Source organism: Euprymna scolopes, chromosome 46, assembly GCF_053919585.1.
Source record: "Euprymna scolopes isolate OS-2025 chromosome 46, ASM5391958v1, whole genome shotgun sequence".
NCBI lineage: Eukaryota > Metazoa > Mollusca > Cephalopoda > Sepiida > Sepiolidae > Euprymna > Euprymna scolopes.
The window spans coordinates 12519291-12541306 of NC_136527.1; the positions used below are offsets into that span (position 1 = coordinate 12519291).

General features: G+C 36.3%; 1 protein-coding gene across 2 annotated transcripts in view; it reads left to right on the forward strand.

Annotated features, from left to right (window-relative positions):
• Positions 1-22016, forward strand: part of LOC145271211 (ubiquitin carboxyl-terminal hydrolase 48-like) — a 203116-nt gene that overhangs the window by 34564 nt on the left and 146536 nt on the right. For both annotated transcript variants that reach the window (XM_080126775.1, XM_080126774.1), the window contains exons 4-6: positions 2640-2699; positions 16972-17053; positions 20223-20298. In XM_080126775.1, the coding sequence (XP_079982901.1) occupies positions 2640-2699; positions 16972-17053; positions 20223-20298 (218 nt within the window). The remainder of the gene's footprint in view (positions 1-2639; positions 2700-16971; positions 17054-20222; positions 20299-22016) is intronic.

Genomic DNA, 22016 nt, shown 5'->3' on the forward strand with positions numbered 1-22016 from the left:
CACGTACCAATTTTGCAATTTTTACCCCTTAGCAGTCCCTTTTCCGGATGAAAATGGATTAAAAAAGTTTTCCACATATCTGAATATTTTTATATTTTAAATCTGAAGTCTATAGATCAAAAATTCATTGAGTATATAGGTTAAGAAGTGTCCTCACACACACACACAGACACATGCCATAACGGAGTTTGCAAATACCTTCACTGGAAGATATGTAAGAAACTCAACATTCAGTGTAGTAAAAATTCCTGGGAACATATACCCGAACGAACAGTTGGGAATGACAACTACACTATTCACTATGACTACATAATCCCTACTGCTACATATCTAGAAAACGCAGCTGTTAAACCAGATATAGTGATTTGGGACAGAGCAAACAAAAAAGCGACCGTAATAGAGGTCAGTGTACCCAATGATACAGGGCTTAACAGAGTTGAGAGGGAAAAGATAAAAAAGTATCAAGGACTTATGTATGATATGAAACGAAATTAGAAATTAAAAGACGTTTCAATTATACCGGTCATCATAGGAGCAACTGGGCTTATGAAAAAGAACTTTAAAAAGTACATAGTAAGCATACCCGGTGAACCAAGTGCAAGTGAAATACAAACGATTGCACTGAAAGGGACGGCTAGAATCCTGAAAAGATCTCTTGGTTGGACTCACTAAAATAGGGGTAAATGTCAGACATCTGGTTGGTTGTCCCGTCCCCTAGCAGAAAAAGTTTAAGAAAAATGAAAAAAAAAAATGAAAATTCTCACTTTTCTACATATATAGATTATTTGGTTTTCTAAAATTTTCAAATTTAATCTTACGAAATAATGCTTTCAAAGATATTTCACTCCTTGTATTTAAGTTTTTATTTCTTTACTAGCGAACCACCCGGCATTGCCCGATCGTAAAATATATTCAAATATGATATTTTCATTAATGCAGATTTCGTATGTATTTATTATATCATATTGGACCCAATATATAGTAATGATTTAAAAAGTTAATAAAAAAATTTTAAAAAATGACTCACGCACCACCACCAAGAATCGAAACCAAAACGTTTAGTTTACAATTTACTTTTTCCTTTGACGTTAATGCCTGAGCTATGAAGACATGCTTGCTGCAAGGCTAAAAATGAAAGCATGAACCAATAGCTATTACGTTACGCATGCATATTCGTAATGCTGTCGTCGACTTTCACCTGACAAATTCCATTGTTTTAATTTTCACATTTTGCATCAGTTTTGTACGAGTTCAAATACCCTATATATTAAGTTTCATGTCTGTAGACCAAAGACTGACAGAGGAGTTTGGTAGGCAAAATTTTTTAAACAAATATATATACGCATACATAAATATTAGGTTGGTACAAAAATATAATTTTTTTATGTATATAATAAAAAAAACGCATTTTGGTACCAACCTAATATATATAGAAAGAGGTTTTTGTTTACTAAAAGTTTTTTATGCAAATATTACGCAAGTATAAATCATGTAGAATATCTGCATGAATATAATTACACGCAATAGTTAACTAAAGATGATCATCCCATGAGAAAGCCAAAAAAACTAATCTATAAATATAAAAGCGAAGTATGTGTATGTATGTTCGCTTTTTGTGTATGTCTGTAAAAGACTTTTTTCCGAGAAGCGGTCGGTCAGCTCACAACTTCTTAAAACTTTTTATATCACATATAAATCATAATATCTACGAGTTAACAACGGAGGTCGCCTGTCTATTTAATTTGCTCGATTTCGAAAAGATAAATATTCAACATTTTTCGCTCCCCGCATGTGGATTAGGCTTTTTTGCATAATAAGAGCGGCACTAATTCTGGCGGCATTTTTCCGGTCGCGATCGCCGGAAATGTCTGAAAGCAATCAGATTTGATCAATGTGGAAATATTTTCCTTATATCAGACAATTGCTATTCAATTTGGACAATCCCCTTGTTATGGGGAGCTGCCCCCCCCCCCAACATCTTGGAAAATAAAAATAAAAAAAGCAGTCAAAATCGACCCCATTAAAACGTGCACCTGCCGATTCTAAATAGTTAAATAAATTCAGACGTGTTTCCATTAGTATTTTGCGGTGGCCCAATGGTTAACGTTGCACATTTTTTTTTTTTTTTTTTCACTCTTTAATTTCCAACTTTGCCTCAAGGATTCGGGTTCGATCCTCATACTTACCTACCAAAACTTTTTTTATTTTATTTACCCCCCCCCCCCCCCCCCCCCTCCCCCCGAGTTTTGATTTACCCAAAACCACATCACCTCGAAACACCCGGGTAACGCCGAGTACACCTCGCTAGTAGGGAATTAAAATGAATGTTTAAAAAAAAAATATGCAAATTAGCTAAATCTTTGCCAGATGAATGCAATTCCACAACTCATATATAACAAGGTTGTATTTTCTTTTTAAATAAATAGAAAAAAGGATTTTTGATATGAATATCAATACACAAAAAAACAAATTTATGGGAGTATAGATTGTTATAAAGCTCTATCTAAAAGTGTATTGAGCCCTTTCTATGTCATTTTCTTTTGTAAATGTCAAGAAACGCAATATTGTTGAGTTGGATGTGAAAATATCTTGTGATATTTACCTGTTGTTTCATTCCTTCCCATTTTTTTACTCCCCAGAATTCCTTTGCGGGTTTGAAGAACCTTGGTGCCACCTGTTATGTAAACACATTTCTGCAGGTAAGTCATCTTCATCTGATCTTGAGCAAGTGGTAGGGGAACTTGGGGCAAAATGAGATAGTGGGGTAAAACGATACACCACAGATAACTGAAACAGAGAGAGCTCTTTTATGAGGAGTCTGATCAAGAGATCACGTGGTAACACCTTGCCGCCAACATCTACCATTGTTTTATTCAGCCCCGTACATCAAAAAGGGGTAAGTTTTTTTTTTTAAAAATTTTTTTATTACATTTTCACCCCAAACAAGGTGCATTGCCACTTTGGTGTAGGAGCTACTATCAGGGGCAGCAACTACTGGGGCACTATGTTGGGATTTGGGCAGCAGATGTCGGTTCACGTTGCACTTCTGCATGTCAGTACAGTTAGGGAAGCAGGAAGCTGGAATGGAATTCCAGAGTCTAGTGGTTCTGGGGAAGAAACTACTGCAGTAGAAAGATCTTTTATACATCTAAGGATCTCTACTGTGTGGGGGTGGGATTTAGCTGCCTGTCTGGTTTGTCGAGGGTGTCTACGTCGTGGGAACACAAGTGTCAGCAGTTCGTCAGAGCATTCACCATTAAAATACTTGTAGAATAGGCAGAGGGATGCAACGTTTCGTCGATGGGACAGAGGCTGAAGCTTAGATGCCAGTTCAGGGCCTATCAGATTGGCGACTCTTTTTTTAACCTTGTATAGGAGCGAGAGACTAGTAGCAGATGCACCAGCCCAAATGTGACAACAATACTCCATACATGGGCGAATGGTGGCCTTGAAAGGGATAGCATTAAAAAGGAAACACGCTAAAATAGGGTTATGTATTTAGGGGAACCTGGGGCAAAATGAGATAGCGGGGTAAAACGAGACACCACAGATAACTGAAACAGAGAGAAAGAGCTCTTTCGTGAGGAGTCTGATGAAGAGATCACGTGGTAACGCCTTGCCACCAACGTCTACCATTGTTTTATTCAGCCCCGTACATCAAAAAGGGGTAAGTATTCAAAATTTATCCATTTTGATCTGTGACGAACTGTAGTCTGAGAGTGAAGAAAGCTGGGTAGCCTATCAAGGGGACTGTAGGAAATGGACACACTACGGCTGTGCAGGTCTAGACGAATGCAACAAGACCCCAATCTTCATTTGTGAGCTCTGTGAAGATTGACTTATTCAGACCAAGATCCGTCTCGTTTTGCCCCAAGCATGGGGCAAAACGGGACAATAGAGTTAGCTAAATAAATCATCTGTATTTCTTTTGAAAATAATTTCTCATCTTTTTGTTGTTGTGGCATTGTTTTCCAATACTTTGAATGTTCAGTACACAGAATATGGTTTATATGTCAATGCTAACTTTGACTCGACAGTTCTTTTTCCCTTAAGTATCTCGTTTTGCCCCAGGTTTCCCTACAATGGGGAAAGAGGTGGCTTGTTACTTTTTAATGCATCTAAAACCAAGCTTTTATCTTTACATCATCAACGCTCTGATCCCCGTCTGGCATCAATTCAATTGAATGGCCTTCGCCTTGGGGAGGCCTCATGTTTTGACAAGCTTCTGGGCTTGACCTTTACTCCTGATCTTAAATGGAACACATACATTAAATCCGTTGCCAAGACAACTGGAAAAATGGTCGGATCCTTCTGTCAATCCAGTAGATATCTTACTGCTGATGCAATTCTCTATCTATATAAGAGCCAGTTATGTCCAAAGATGGAGTACTGTTGCCACATCTGGGCAGGAGCTGCTTGAAAGGACTTGTCCTGCCTTGATAGAGTTCAAAATAGACTTCATAGCCTCGTAGGGGATGTCCTTTTCTCTTCCCTGCAACCTCTTTCTCACAGAAGAAATGTTGCGAGTTTGTTTCTGCTTTATCATTATTTTCATGGCAAGTGCTCGGCTGAGCTCCAATCTATGCCCTCCCCCCTCGCCAAACTTTCACAAGAAACACCCGTTTAACAGAAAACACTATCAATAATTTCCCCCACTCTTTATCTGTGCCTAAACCTAAACGTAGATTCCATGAACAAAGGTTTTTTTTTTTTAGAACTGCACACCTGTGGAATTGTCTTTCTAGCTGACTACAATATGGTTGTCTTCAAGTCTAATGTAAACAAGTTCTTGATGAGTGGCCTTGATAAGTGGTGATGCCTATGTAAAAAAAAAAAAAAAGGTAACACAATATATTGATTAGTGAATATCTACTGCAATATGCTCCCTTTCCAGGCTTCTTTGAAAGGGGAGGAAGATGGATGAGAACAAGATGGAAAATTTGAATGCGACCATCGTTGCTCCTCCCACACATCTCGGCAGGATCAAGTGACAAATAAACTTCCCCCACCCCTCTTCATTATCTATTTACTCTTAAAACTTCCGTCCTAAAACCTTACACATTAATATAACAGTTATTACCCAGAATTCCTCCTATATTAAAACAAAATTAAAAGAAAGAAAAGACCTGTATGATGTACGTATCTGAGATAAACCGATAAATGTTACAGAACACCGACCACTCTAATTTAGTTTTTTTGAGGTATTCGAGGTTGCTGACAACGAATCTGATAATCAAACCCGTCACAAATTTACTGTTTGCATGGTATGAACCCCTGGACCCTGGGACTATTTTGTGCCATTTCACTGCCTTCAGTAGTGTTTTTTTATATAGTGATTGACTTATCACTAGGGCTATGACAACAGCATATTCTTTTCATTGTTTTGACTCTCTAGTGTGTATCTGTTGGTATCTTATATGCTTTTATATAGAGTGATGTGGTTCTCGATTGATTAACTGTATCGGATATATACTCGAGAGTAAAAACAATGAAAAGAATACTCTGTTGTCATAGCCCTACCTATATCCGTTGCGCGTAATGAAATGACGTATCACATCGCGGAGGAATCTTTAGTAGACATTTGAAATAACAAGAAAGTTTAAAAAAAAAAAAAAAACGCAAAAAAATGTGGTTAATTTTTTGTGTTACGTGGTTTGTTAATGCTTTTTAATTGATCTAAAAAATTAACTTTTCACGAGTGGTTTATAAAAATATATTTTTATGTTTTCCGTTCTTTTTTTTTGTTTATTTTTTTCTTGGTCCGGGTATTCAATTATAGAACTTGTGTAGTTTAACAGGTGCTTCTGCAGTTAAATTAACCGTTTTTCCGTAAGTAAAGCGCTGACGTGTACTGAGTAAAAATGGTTAATTAAAATACACCAGTTCTATAATTGAATACCGTCACCCCCACAAAAAAGAACAGAAAACATAAAAATGTTTTTGTAAACTCATGAAATTTTTTAGATCAATTAAAAAGCATTAAAAACTATGTAACAAAAACAAAATGAATCACATTTTTTTTTCAACTTTGTTATTTCAAATGTCCGCTAAAAAGATTCCTCCGCAATGTGATAAGTCACTTCACTACGCGCGAACGCATCATGTAAGAAAACACTACTGAAGGCGGTGAAATGGCGTAAAATAGTCCCAGGGTCCAGGGGTTCATACCATGCTAACGGTAAATTTGCGACGGGTTTGATCATCAGATTTGTTGTCAGCGACCTTGAATACCCCTAAAAAAAAACAAATTAGAGTTGTTGGTGTTCTGTTGTAGCGTAAGGTAACATTTACCGATAAAACATAAATATATTCCAAAACTCAAGTAGTTTATTTTTAAATAAGAAAATGAAATTTTATGAGCAGTTGAAGAGTGAAGAGTGACCGTCTTGTTTGTATTTACAATGCCTCCCCACGGGACAAAATTAGACATCAGGGTCGTTTTTTAACGTGGAGAAAAGGAACAAAAATAAGAATTGTCTCAGTTGTGAAGGATTTTTCCTCCACTGCCAGAGAACAGGTCTTGGATATGACCTTAAACTATATCCAGTGGTGAGGCCCCCAGCTTGCGGGCTTTGGGGAGTGTGGAGCCACCCTTTAATTGCCATTGCTCCCAGGTCCACTCTGACCCGGAGTGGTAGTACCTGTTAGGGTTCCAACTATGGGTTAAAATAGAAAGCGACTTGAAAACAACAAACATATTCTATTAAAAAACTTTTCTTAAAAATCCTTGGATTCGGCATTAAAGAACCTGAAAAGGGTTGATATGCCGTAAAATAAAAACAACCAACCAACCAGAGAACAAGAAATTAAAGTGTAGCATCCGAGGAACAGATACTGCACTTTGATCTTGGCCCGAAGAGTGAGCGTCTTGTTTGTTAGTTTGAAAACAATTTTAGAAAACTAAGGGAGATAATTCAACAATCAATTTTAGCAATGAAGGGAGGTAATTCAACGTGAGAGTGAAAAGAAAGAAGAAAAATACCACTAAATCTATATATATAAAAGCGAAAATGTATGTTTGCTTTTTTTTGTATGTCCAAAAAAGGCTTTTTTCAGAGAAGTGGTCAGTCGGTTCACAACTTCTTAAAACTTTTATCATAATAGTGGAGATGAAACAGAGCCCTTCAGAGTTGACACGGGAGTGAAACAGGGATGTGTCATTGCCCCAACCCTGTTCTCCATCTTCATTACTGCGATCCTCTATCTCACAGACAAACATCTTCCCCATGGAGTTCGGATTATGTACAGAACTGACGGGCGACTTTTTAACATCAACAGATTTAGGGCCAAAAGTTGAACGAACACCATATCCATTATGGAGCTACAGTATGCAGACGATAACGCCCTTGTAGCCCTCTCAGAAGAGGACCTACAGTGTACACTGGTTGCCTTCACGAGGGCGTACAAACAGCTAAGACTAACAATTAATATAAAAAAAACCCAAATCCTCCATCAATCACCACCAAACAGTACTCCAGTCTCACCCCCAAACATCTCCATCGACAACGCTAGACTGGAAAATGTGGACCACTTCCCATACCTAGGCAGCATCCTATCATCAAAAGCCAACATAGATGATGAAATACAACACCGTCTCAGCTGTGCCAGTGGGGCTTTCTCAAGGCTAAGGAAGAGAGTATTTGAGAACCGTGACCTTCTGGCAAAGACCAAAATCATGGTATACAAAGCTGTCTTGCTGCCCACTCTTCTCTATGGATCGGAGACCTGGACCACATACAGGAGGCACGTAAAAACCCTGGAGACGTACCACCAAAGATGCCTCCGAAAAATCCTCAGAATAAGTTGGAAGGACCGACGCACCAACACCAGCGTCCTGAGTGAGGCTGACATTCCCACTATTACCGCTACTGTTGCTCAACGCCAGCTCAGATGGACTGGTCATGTTGTCCGAATGCCGGATCTCTGCCTCCCAAAACAGATTTTCTACTCTCAGCTTGTTGAGGGAAAGCGTGCCCAGGGTGGCCAAAAGATGAGGTATAAGGACAACATCAAAGCAAATCTAAAGCGGTTTCACATGGACCTTGAGACATGGGAGGACGTGGCTGGGAGCAGGTTGGCATGGAGGAGCGCTGTCCACAAATGTGCTGCGCTTTATAGTAGTGACCTAAATCAAGCTGCTGAAGATAAACGCAAGCACAGAAAGGACAGATTATCAACCAGACACACCCAACCCCACCCCACCACCACTACCTTTATCTGCCGAAATTGCAAAAGACAAATTGGGTCTAGGATTGGGCTCTATGCTCACCTGAGGACCTACAGAAGCCACAACGGAGGACAGTCTTACTCGGACACGAGTGACCGCCGATGATGATGATGATGAAATCATAATATATCCGAGTTAACAACGGAGCTCGCCTGTCTATTTAATTTGCTCGACTTCGGAAAGATAAATATTCAACATTTTTCGCTCGCCGCATGTAGATTAGGCTTTTATCTATAATAAAAGCGACACTAATTCTGGCGGTATTTTTCCGGTCGCGATCGCCGGAAATGTCCGAAAGCAATCAGATTTGATCAATGTGAAAATATTTTCCTTATATCAGACAACAATTTCTATTCAAATTGGACAAGGGGAGCTGGTCCCCCCCCCCCCAACATCTTGGGAAAATAAAAATAAAAAAAGCGTTCCCGCAGTAAATGAAATACTATCCCGCAGTCAAACTTGACCTCATTAAGTCATTAAAACGTGCACCTGCAAAATTCAAGTAAAGTTAAATAAATTCAAATGTGTTTCCGTTAGCATCTTGCGGTGGCACAATGGTTAAAACCGTCGTTTTTTTTTTTTTTTTCGCACTTTAATTATTTATTAGGTGGTCACAAAAAATAATGTTTTTTGACGTTCAACTTCAAGTTAAAAAAAAAAAAAAACGTTATTTTTGCACCAATCTAATATTTTAAAAAGAAAATACAGCTTTGGTTCTTTTAAACATTCACTTTAATTAATTCACTATTAATTTTTTTCGGTTTTCTTATGGGATGATCATTAATTATTACGTGTAATTATATATATATATTTGTTTACAAAAATTTACCTACCAAACTCCTTTCAATTTTTGTTCAGGTGAAGGTCGAACAACGGCATTATGAATATGCATGCATAACGCTATTGGTTCGTGTTTTAATTTCCAACTTTGCCTCAAGGTTTCGGGTTCGATCCTCATACTTACCTACCAAAACATTTTTTTTTTTATTATTCATGCAGATATTCTACATGATTTATACTTGCGTAATATTTGCGTAAAAAAGGTTATAGTAAACACAAACTTCTTTCTATATATATTTATGTATGCGTATATATATATTTGTTTACAAAAATTTACCTACCAAACTCCTTTCAATTTTTGGTCTACAGACATGAAACTTCATACATAGGGTATTCAAACCCATTCAAATGGTGTGAAAATTAAAAATATGGAATTTGACAGGTGAAGGTCGAACAACGGCATTATGAATATGCATGCATAACGCTATTGGTTCGTGTTTTAATTTCCAACTTTGCCTCAAGGTTTCGGGTTCGATCCTCATACTTACCTACCAAAACATTTTTTTTTTTATTTTAACCCCCCCCCCCCCCAGGAGTTTTGATTTACCCCCCCAAACACCCGAGCAACGTCGGGTACCCCTTGCTAGTCGCTTATAAAAAAAATAAATAAATGAACAATCTTACATTTATAACAATAAAAATGGTGCATGAAAATTGATGAGATAAAACACGAGGCTACTTATCGAGTGGTGTTTAGTTTTGAGTCTCAACAAGTTTAGCTATACTGACGAGAGGTGATACTCTGGAACATGTATATAAATAACTTAATTTTATGCACGTAAAAATATTTAAATAATTAATCTCTATATAAATAAAATGAACTCATTTTTTCCCGTCTGATTTTGGCATTAATAGGATTAAAAATCAAGATATTTCATGCAAATATAATATGCACAAACGGCAGAACAATATCTGAGGTGTGTTATAGGCTTATTATTTCTCAAATTCCTCGATAATCTTAGATTTCTATACTTTTTCTGCTGAGAAGTCACGGCCAAAATCGGTTAAGATCAATGGAAGTGGTAAAATATTTTCTCTCTAATAAATTCCTCCTCCCCCTGCCACCACTTAACACCGTTTGGGGATCGTTCACAAGGAACAGTTGAGAAGAGAACACCGGTTTGGCTTCGTAGTTCTTTCATGTGAAGTTAAAATCACTAAACTAAGTTGCAGTGCTCTGTGGCGTAGTGGTTAGCGTGCTGGACAATTCACATTTTCACGTTCGCGCCGACCTACCGTAGTCGTTTTTTTTTTTATTTCTAAACAACTGGAATGGACTTCTCTTGGTGGCCGAACTGTTAACGTTGCAGATGTTTTTTTTTTTTCACACTTTATTTTCCTACTTTTACTCATGACTCCGGGTTTGATCCTTCCTACTTACCTACCATAACATTTTTACCCCCCCCCCCCGTCCCGGAAACAAACACTCGGGCAACGCCGGGTACCCCTGCTAGTTACAAATAATACGTCCCAAAATGTGGGGTTGACTAGAATATAATCAAAGGGCAGATAACTTCTCTCTTAAAAAGCACTCGAGGATTAAAAAGAAAAAATATCACAGAATATCACATAAATTTATAACTTAAAATATTGCAGCATTAAGAATTGATTATATAATGTTATTTCAATAGAAAAATACGAGCATGAAAAGTAATATGGTTAAGCTTAAACATGGAAAAGTAAAGGACTAGTTGTTAAAACTGGAAAAGAAAAGGACAGGATATTCTAGTAAAAAATATAAATTTATAACTTAAAATATTGCAGCATTAACAATTGATTATATAATGTTATTACGATAGAAAAATGTGAGCATGAAAAGTAATATGGTTAAGCTTAAACATGGAAAAGTAAAGGACTAGTTGTTAAAACTGGAAAAGAAAAGGACAAGATATTCTAGTAAAACATATAATAAATTTATAACTTAAAATATTGCAGCATTAAGAATTGATTATATAATGTTATTACAATAGAAAAATGCGAGCATGAAAAGTAATATGGTTAAGCTTAAACATGGAAAAGTAAAGGACTAGTTGTTAAAACTGGAAAAGAAAAGGACAAGATATTCTAGTAAAAATATAATAAATTTATAACTTAAAATATTGCAGCATTAAGAATTGATTATATAATGTTATAAATGTAATTAAAAAAAAATCTTAATGCTGTGACATTTTTAGTTATAAATTTATTATATTTTTTTACTAGAATATCTTGTCCTTTTCTTTTCCAGTTTTAACAACTAGTCCTTTACTTTTCCATGTTTAAGCTTAACCATATTACTTTTCATGCTCATATTTTTCTATTGTAATCCATGATTTTTCCAGGCTTCCAGTAAATTCACTTGTTCTTTAATTTCAGTCTTATTTTTTTGCCCCCATAAACAGAACATACACATATGTAATAACAATGTACGGCACTCGTCTGCTTTCAATAAAATCCCCCCAATTATCTCCCTTTCATGCTTTTATTCTCTCTGTTTCACTTATTACTCCTCTTTTCGTGAGAGCGGTGAATTGGTAGCAACAGTAGGCGCTAAAGCGACGTAGTTGCTATGGAAACCAGTCATAAAAAACTTCGCTCAACTCCTTGTTTTTTTTTTTTTTTTTTAAATTCATAACTTTTGTTTTACTGAACGAAAATTGAAAAACATTTTTTTTACAATATAGCTGAGGTGATCTATAAATTGTAATAATTGTTGCAAATTTGATCGAAAAATTGAGTGAGTGGTGAAGCTTTAAAGCAGTTCTAAACGACTAAAACTTCCACGTTGGCTTATTATAAGCAATATCACTTAAACACTTGTCCTCAACGGTCGTACATCTAAACAATATGATATAAATGCGGGAGTACCTCGGGGGTCCATCCTTAGACCTCTATTATTCTTGATATTCATAATGACCTCCCTAATAAAATTGTTTCCGAGATGGGTATATTTGCCGATGACACCACTCTCTATAACAAGCACGAGAAGAAAACAAATGAACACATATCTAAGGAAATGGCAGAAACACTAGATGAAGACCTCCAATCTGTAGTGGAATGGGAACAAAAATGGATGGTCACATTCAATGCTGCTAAGACTATAAGCTTGTTTCCTTCAATAATTACAAGAAACCTTCTCTACCACCAATAGCAATGGCCAAAGACTTGTTACTTGAAAGTACTTCTTTTAAACTCCTCGGCCTAATGTTTACAAGGGACATGAACTGGAATAGATACATTGAGAGCATTGCCAAGGCTGCTGCAATGAAGGTTGGCTCCCTCTACCGTGCTAGAAAACTACTTACGCCTGACAGTATCCTATACCTCTATAAGGCCACCATTCGCCCATGTATGGAGTACTGTTGTCACATTTGGGCTGTTGCATCTGCTACTTGTCTCTCACTCCCTGACAGGGTTCAAAAGAGAGTTGCCAACCTGATAGGTCCTGAACTGTCATCTAAGCTTCAGCCTCTGTCCCATCGACGAAATGTTGCATCCCTCTGCCTATTCTACAAGTACTTGTACCCCCTCGACATGAATATCCCCGACAAACCCGACAAGCAGCTAAATTCCACCCCTTTACAGTAGAGATCCCTAGGTGTAAGAAAGCATTCTACTTCAATAGCTTCTTCCCCAGAACTGCTAGACTTTGAAAGTCCCTTCCGGGATTCTACTTTCCCAACTGTACTGACATGCAGAAGTTCAGGAGTGATGTGAACAGCCATCTTGTTACTCATCTCCCCTCATAATACCCCCGCAACTTATGTCCCTAATAATAGCCCCCTACTTCAAAGTGGCACTGTGCCTTGTTTGGGGTGAAAATTGAATTAAAAAAAAATATGCTAAAACACACCCACACAAGCTCAATAATCCCTATAAACATTGATGTACTGCATATGACACTATTAAATTAAAAACCTTTCAAAAGTGCAGACATGCTTTTAGACGCTACCTTCTGACTAAAACTTTTTTTCTTTTACACCTACACACCCAAACACCCAGGTACCCCCGCTTGTCTATAAATATAAAAGCGAAAATGTATGTATGTATGTATGTATGTATGTATGTATGTATGTATGTGTGTTTGCTTTTTCTGTATGTCTAAAAAAAGCTTTTTTTCAGAAGCGGTCGATCGCCTAAAAACTTTTTAAAACTTTTTATATCACATATAAATCGTAATATCTTACAGTTAACAACGAAGCTCGCCTGTCTATTTAATTTGCTCGATTTCAACATTTGTCACTCGCCGCATGTGGGTTAGTCTTTTTCCTATAACATCTTGGGAAAATAAAAATCCCGCAGTCAAACTTGACCTCATTTACTCATTAAAACGGGCACCTGCCAAATTCAAGTAATTAAATAAATTCAGACGTGTTTCCGTTGGCATCTCGCGGTGGGGCAATCGTTAACATCGCACTTTTTTTTTTCACACTTTAATTTACAACTTTGCCTCAAGGGTTCGGGTTCGGGTTCGGGTTCGATCGTCATACTTACCTACCAAAACATTTTTTTATCCCCCGCCCCCACCGGAGTTTCCACACACACCTCCAAACACCCGAGCAACGCCGGGTACCCATCGTTAATCTAATATAAAAATGCTGTGAGAGAATAATTTTTTTAATAAAACGGGATTTTCCTGTCAATAGGTGTAATTAAGCTATACTGTCTGATAGTTGCGATAGACCGTTATTATAATATATGGTATCTGGAGTCGATCAATACTTGTATCAAGACAAAATTACCAAAAACATAGCAAAGATTAAAGTGTAGAGTATCTGTTCTTCAGTATCTGAATTTTTGTAGGAATTTTTGACACCCCTAACACGAAACTGCGAATAAAATATAAAAATCTCGTAATTTCTCTGTTAAAAGTGGGTTATTTATTTTCTTTATGGATTATACTTCCAAAATAAACTATTACAGTTGTTATAAAAGTAATAGAAATATTTTTTTTTTTTTAAAAAGTAATGAATTTTCCGAACTCAATATTTTTCAATTTTTAAACTTTAAAAATCTATCCAAATTTTTCTATTGATTCTATTTTTACGATATTTTCAGGGTCAATGTGAAAGTTTATGTTCTTTCCAATAAACCGAATATAATATTTTAGACAAACGTTTTTTTTAAAATTCACCCCCCCCATTTGTGTAAGTGTCACACATTTTCAAGTTTCTCTTAAAAAGTAAATAATTAATTTATGTTTAATAGTTTTATATATCACAAATTGAAGAGAAAAGGTCAATAAATAATATATTCAAATTTAAAACAAAAAAATAATCCCTTTTTTAGAAATTTACCTGTAAAGTCCGAAATTTAAAACCTTTTTTTAAAAAAAAAAACACATTGTTTTTTTTTGTTTTTTTTTTTAATGAAACCTTGGTCCTTGCTCCTTTAATTGAAAAAAAAATTAGGGCTTGAATTACATATTTCGAGGAGTTATAAGCTTGGAAAGACAGGGGGTCGAATAATTCACGCCTCTCATTTTGAAATGTCTATTAAAAAGTAAATAATTAATTTGTGTTTAATAGTTTTATATATCACAAATTGAAGAGAAAATTAAATTTAATTTTTTAGCTATGTATAACATGGGATGTTTTTCCCTTCGTGCCAAAGCCAACAGTCTAGAGTCTAGTCCCAACGTGGGGCGCATGCCCCTATTTTGGTGGGGCATGGGGTGCACGTCCTGCCCATGCCGCATGGGCAGGACGTGCACCCTTGGGCTTACTATACCATATTTAATATTAAATATTACAAAGGGGAGGCATCAGGATTTTAGAAATGCCTGGGTGGGGCATGGCTTAAAACAGGTTGGGGATCACTGGTCTAGAAAATTGGTCCCCAACCTGTCGGTTGCGAGTCTAAATGGAGTTACAACACTAATGCTATAGGGTTGGCAATTGATTTTGAACTGAATGTAAATCTTTTCTTAATCTATATATATAAAAGCAAAAATGTATGTGTGTATGTGTGTTCGCTTTTTGTGTATGTCTTCAAAAGGCTTTTTTCCGGCGGATTCTCAAGGCCGTCGCTCATTTTTAAAACTTTTTATATCATGTCTAAATGATAATGTCTATGACTTAACAACGGTGGTCGCCTCTCTATTTAATTTGGCCGATTTTGAAACGTTAATTATTCGACATTTTCGGATCTGCACGTGTTGCATTCGTTTTTCGGTATAAAAAACAAAAAGCGAAACTCTATTCGAAATACTGGCCCACGACCAGTTGTCTCTAGAAAGCTATGTAACATTTGGTCAATGTCGACTTCGTCATATCAGACGGTTGCTTTCATTTTGAGACAAGACACTCCCCCTAATAAACAGGGAACTGTTTTTTTTCCAAAGTTAGTTAAAAACAAACAAACCAGTTTATTGACCTCATTAAAAACTGTCCCGCAGAAAATGTTAACTGCTGAATAGCTATCGCGTACCATCGCCGCATGTGCATTAAGCTTTTTCATATAAAAAAACAGACTCGCGTTAAATAAAACACTGTTCCACACTCAAAGTTCACGTCAATAACTCGTCAAAAACGGGCACCTGTTTTTTTTGTTTTTTTTTCACACTTTACTATTTTCCAACTGCGCGTCAAGGCTCCGTTTTTTTTTTTTTAAACAACCAACGATTTTTCCTTTTATTTACCCAAAACCACACACACCTCCAAACACCCGGGCAACGCCGGGTACCCCTCGCTAGTCTGTTTATAAAAGGCAAAATGTGTGTATGTTTGTAAGTCTCGCCAAAAATTTTGGCGACAAATCCTCGTGAGATAAGTATCGTTTTCAAGCACGATCCTTCGGATGACAAATATCGAAAAATTGGCCAAAAACATTCATTCCTTCACCCTCAACTTGGCCGTTTTGTATAAGGAGGAGTCTCTTTTTTCGCCGACATTTTAGCAAGTCATCGTCACTGTTGCAGCGAGGTCCTGGGTATGACCTAAAACTATATCCAATGGTGAGGGCCCAGCTTGCGGGCTTTGAGGAGTGTGGAGCCACCCCTTAATTGCCATTACTCCCAGGTCCCCTCTGACCTGGAGTGATAGTACCTGTTAGGGTCCCAACTATGGGTTAAATAGAAACTGACTTGAAAAAAACAAATATATTCTATTAAAAATTTTTTTTTCCAAATCACTGGATTCGGCATTAAATAACCTGAAAAGGGTTGATATGCCGTAAAACAAAAACAACCAACCAACCGTTGTATCGACTATGCTTAATTTTGATGTTCGCAACTTCGGGTTTTGCTATGGATGCATCGGCAAAGACGTCACATTTTTTTTTTTTTTTACACAGTGATCACCACTTATCAAGGCCCAGAAGCCACTCAGGGATAAGGGTTATATTGCAAGTACATTACGTTAGTGTGGAGATTTGATGAAGTGTTTAATCAAGGGGGCGGTTCATTAGGAATTTGTTAACATTGGACTTGAAGACATCCAAGTTGTAGTCCGGAGGGAAGCAGGCAGACGGAACAGAGTTCCACAGGCGTGCAGTTCTAAGAAAGAAGCTTTGTTCACCTGCTTTTCCTCCTTAGCGTTACGGGTTTGAGCATGCTTGCCTACTACCATTTCTTTTTTTTTTTTTTTTTTTTTTAAACACCTCTCTTTATCTAAGCTGCCTTCTGTTTTTTTTTATTCCTCCCCCTCCGCTACTATCATTTTAAAAAAAAATTTTTTTTTTTATTGAATATTGAATATTGGTTTTTATTGAATATTGATTTTTATTGAATATTGATTTGCTTGTTTAAGAAGAAAACTACTTGATCAATTTATCTGATTTTTGGAATATGTTTCCGTTTTATCATCAGTACATACTTATGGAAAGATTTTTTATTTATTTTTTTTTTAATATAGGGTGAATTTTGGACAAGATTTGTTAAAAACTTCTCATCCATTTTCTTATTCTTTTTTTTTTTTTTTTTTCAGCTCTGGTTCCATAATCCTGAGGTAAGAAGAGCTGTCTATCAATGGAGATGCAGGGATGAACCCCCACCCCAAAGCCCTATTGGTGAGTATAAGTACGCTGTCAGATTATCTATATACAAGCAACTGGGATTGACTCTGTACAGGGTAGAACCATAAAATTGTCACCCTAAAGAAAACAACACTGTATGTAGCCGCCTTTAGCCTCAATCACTGCCTCAATACCTATCTGGAACTGGAAGCATGCCTTTTTCACAAGCATCTTTGGGACCTTTGCAAATACTTGGTGGATGGCAGCGATCAGGCTGGCTTTGGTGTTGTGGGAGGTCATGTTGGTGATGTTCTCGACGTATGACCAAACGTAATATTCCTGCGGGTTCAGGTCAGGGCAGGAGGTGGGGTCAGTGAGAGAAGGGTAGAAAGCCGTGGCACTGCTTCTGAAGCCAAGCCTGCTGCCACACCCAGGGTCTGCCAGTGGCCACCTGATTGCACCAGGGAATCACCATATTCTTCAGCACATCCAGGTACACTTTGGTGTTGGCTTTCAAGCCGACTTCAAAGATGTGAGGTGGCATGATGTGAAAGACCATAACCGTGGCTTGAAACTTTGTTTTCCTCACCCTCGGCATGTCCCTGTTATTTTGTGACAATCCAGCAATGCATTTTGAGGGTGCTGGCAATGGTCCTGTTGTCATAACTTGGAATGGTAGACAGTAGAGTCTGAAGAATTCAAATAATATGAACTAACGGGACCTGTGGAAATTCCACAGAGGACTCATTCATATGTAATATATTGATGTTGGCGTTCTGTGGATTAAATGAAGATGCTCTGATATTATTGTACCTATTTACTATGCCTCCCCACGGGACAGAGTTAGACACAAGGGTCGTCTTTTAACGTGGAGAAAAGGTACAAAAATAAAAAATTGTCTCAGTCGTGAAGGATTGATCCTCCACCGAAAGAGAACAAGAAATGGAAGTGCAGCATCTGAAGAACAGGTACTACACTTTGAGAGATTAAATCTTTTATTCAGGCCAAAAAAGAGCATGAACAAGAAACTTAGGCACAAGGCCAACTCAAAAGGGGGGGGCAGATGGGGGTCGTTGGTCATCCTTGTCACTCTAGAACTAAACAAAATTTCTCTTAGCTAGAATCTTCTTTCACCATAATACCGCATTCGCCCTTTCATACTTGGGGACGTCCTACTTGGCACCCAATTGTTTAAAACATTTTTTATTTCCGTGTAAAAACAAAAAAGATAATGATGATATGATAATTCATTTGTGTCAGGGGGGGGGAGTGGTTAGTAGGACCCTTCCAACCTCGTCTACTACACTTTGATCTCGACCAAAAGGCCAAGTACTATTGTAGCTTTTTTGTTAAAACTGCAAAGCTAAGCTAGCATGAACGCCTGGCAAAGCCCGGTCGTAAAGAATGCTTAAATATGGTATTTTAATTCTTGCAAATTTCATATATATCATTATAGAGTTAATGTTCTATTGATTTTTATAAAAGTTGCGATTTCAAAAATAAAAAAATATATCCATATGACTTGGGTGCATTAGCTTGAATCGAAACTGAAATAAAAACTTATGAAAAAAAAAATATATATATAGTCTTTGAAGTTTTTAACCTTTAAAACTATACAAAAAAAAATATTTTTTATCATTCGTTAGAAAACCATCTAGTCAGTAAGTCATTTAATCACCTGCAATCACTGCATCAACGCGCTCTAGAATTTACTATAATACCAATAATTTATTTTTCAAGGGATCATCAGTTGTTTACCATGAAACACTGTTTCGGGGATTTAAAAACAAAACAGTATATTACATCATGGCTCCCCAGCAGTGTTGATCAAACACCACCACCCTTAATCTTAGGAAGAAGACATGTTACAAACATTTGCTCCAATTTCCTATTAATTGCAATTACTAACCTTTTCATACTATAAAAATGAATTTCTTACCTGTGTATATATATATATATATATATATATATATATATATCTTGAGTTGCTTCAGCCATAATTGAAGCCGAAACCAAAATGTATGAAGAATTCTTGGTAAAATTACTTATGACAAGAAATGGAAGTACATAACAATTAAATGACAGTCACTCGGATGTAAGCATGATACAGAAAATAACACGCACGTTATTGTATTTATATATAGATTTCTGTTTGCTTTTTTTCCTGCTTCCTCTATATGTACGCACACACAAATACACACTGGTAGTGGGGTTATGACCCCCATGTTGGGAAATTTATCTTTTTTTTTTTTTTTTGACCGTCGGCTACTCACATTCTACAAATGAACAATGAAATGTTGACTTCATTGCATTATCATAATACTGGACACTTGGCTTAGTATGTAAGTGCTTATAAAATCACTTCTATCTCATGAGTAGTGGTTGATGGGCAGAAATCAGAGGCCCTCAGTATTAATGCTGGAGTCTCTCAGGGATCCATCCTGAGCCCAACTCTCTTCCTGATCTACATTAATGATCTCCCAAAACACATACTTGAATCATTCGTTGACATCTATGCTGATGACACGACAATCTATGGCAACACATCTAAGGCCGTAAATGACAAAGTTCTCTTTGATTCTCTCTCCTGATCTTGAGTGCACGGTACAGTGGGGGAAGAGGTGGCTGGTTACTTTTAATGCATCTAAAACCAAGCTTCTATCTTTACATCAAAGCTCTGATCCCTATCTGGTATCAATTGAAATAGATGGCTCTCGTGTAGGGGAGGCTCCATGTTTTGTTAAGTTTCTGGGATTGACCTTTACTCCTGACCTGAAATGGAACATTTACATCAAGTCTGTTGCCGGGGTCGCTAGAAAAATGGTAGGATCCTTCTACCGCTCCAGAAGATATCTCACTGCTGATGCAATTCTGAATTCGCAATAAATGTTTTTCTAATACTCTTTTTTTTTTTTTTTTTTAAACTTTTTTTATTTTTTTAAACTTTTTTTTTTTTAACTTTTTTATTTTTTTAAACTTTTTTTTTAAAACTTTTTTATTTTTTTAAACTTTTTTTATTTTTTAAAACTTTTTTTTTTTTAAAACTTTTTTATTTTTTAAAACTTTTTTATTTTTTAAACTTTTTTTTTTAAAACTTTTTTATTTTTTAAAACTTTTTTATTTAAAAAAAATTTTTTTTTTTTTTAACTTTTTTTTTTTAAAACTTTTTTTTTTAAAACTTTCTTTATTTTTTTTAACTTTTTTTTTTAAAACTTTTTTTTAGATTCTGAGTGGGTGCCTTCATCTATTTGCGGTCATTTACAGTTGATATTTGCCCTTCTTCAGTTTAGTAAACAAAGGTGAGTGGCGGCAATAATAAAATTAGTTGAACCCTGTGAAAATTCTATGGTTGGCTTTTTAGAGATGGAGGGGGGGGGGGTTAAGTGGTTACCTCCATGTAAAAAAAAAAAAAAAAAAAATCATAAGCGTAGCTCCAATAGAAGGGAATTTTGAATTGAAGAATATACTACAAGTTGTCTACCTTACATCTAAAATCTTTGTTTTTGTTCAGAAATATTAAATAAGAAAATCAAATTTTGTTGTAAAGTTGTGACCCTTTGGCTGTGATCATAGCGTAGTATCTGTGTATGGCAGGCAGGGCCAAGGGTCAAAACATTATTAATAATTGATTTGAGCTACGGTGAGTCGCTGGATCAATTATTATGATTAGAAAAATAAACAATTAAATTTGGAAAAAGTTAATGACAGCTGAAATAATAATGATATCGCTACAAAGAAATGCGAAAATAGATGTAAATATAATTTTTGGTTTGCATAAACAAATAACTAGATTGAGGTTACATCAGCTGTTGGTCTGAGACACGTAATGAGATGTAGATTAAGGGAGATTTTAGTTAGTTGTTAGCTGAACATCAGAGAGAACGGATGACTCTAGGTGGGAGTTGGTCTTTCAATGATGCAGGCAGCGGCGTTTTCTCAGGCAGCCAAGATATAAAGACGTTGTAATCTCTGAAGATGCCGGCCGGAATCATGAGAATAAATGTTCGTAAATAATTCAGGTATGTGTTGTGTTTATTTACATTTGTTAAAAAAAACTGTTTGTCTACAACTGTTTCGATACGTCTATGTCAATCGTTTCCTGTTAGAACTGCTGCATAAATGTTAAAATATACACACTAGACGATCAACTAAATGATACGACGTATGTACATACACGCATTTACACGTACATGAATATACAGATGAAATATAAAACCCAACTATTCAACGTGTACGTCGATATAGAACATATTCATATACATAACGTAACATTTGGGGGGGAGGGAAACTATATTAGAACTTTTTTAAAAATATTATTATTACAGGGTGGAACGATAAGTTTGTCGCCCTAAAAAAAAACAGCAATACAGCTATATTCTAACATTTTTAAAAATCAATTCAGGTAACTTGATTATGTAGTAGAGCTGACATCTATTTAATGTAGCCGCCTTCAGCCTCAATCACTGCCTTGATACGGGTTCGGAAATGGGAGTATGCTTTTTCCACAAACAATGGATGCCGGGGATCAAGCTGGCTTTGGTGTTGTGAGAGGTCATGTTGGTGATGTTTTCGACATATGATCAATAGGGCTAGGACAACAGCATATTCTTTCACTATTCAAGATGTACATCGTTATAGAACATATTCATATACACGCACAACGTAGCCCTGTGAGTAACCGAATAATATCCATTTTGTCTGCCATTTTAAAAACAATCTTAAAAAAAAGGCGATAACTCAATAATTCAAACTTGTGAGATTTATGTTGCGATGCCTATTGCCATTATTTGTTTAAAAAGGATTTTATTTATAAAACTAAAACTACTTGATCAGTATAAGTGATTTTTGGAAGATGATAATATAGTTTTTTGGAATATGATATTTTCATTTCATCACAGGTGCATACATCATACAGATTTTTCTTCAATTTTGTTTTTTAATAATGTGGGAGAATTCATATAACTTGATTATGTAGTAGAGCTGACATCTATTTAATGTAGCCGCCTTCAGCCTCAAT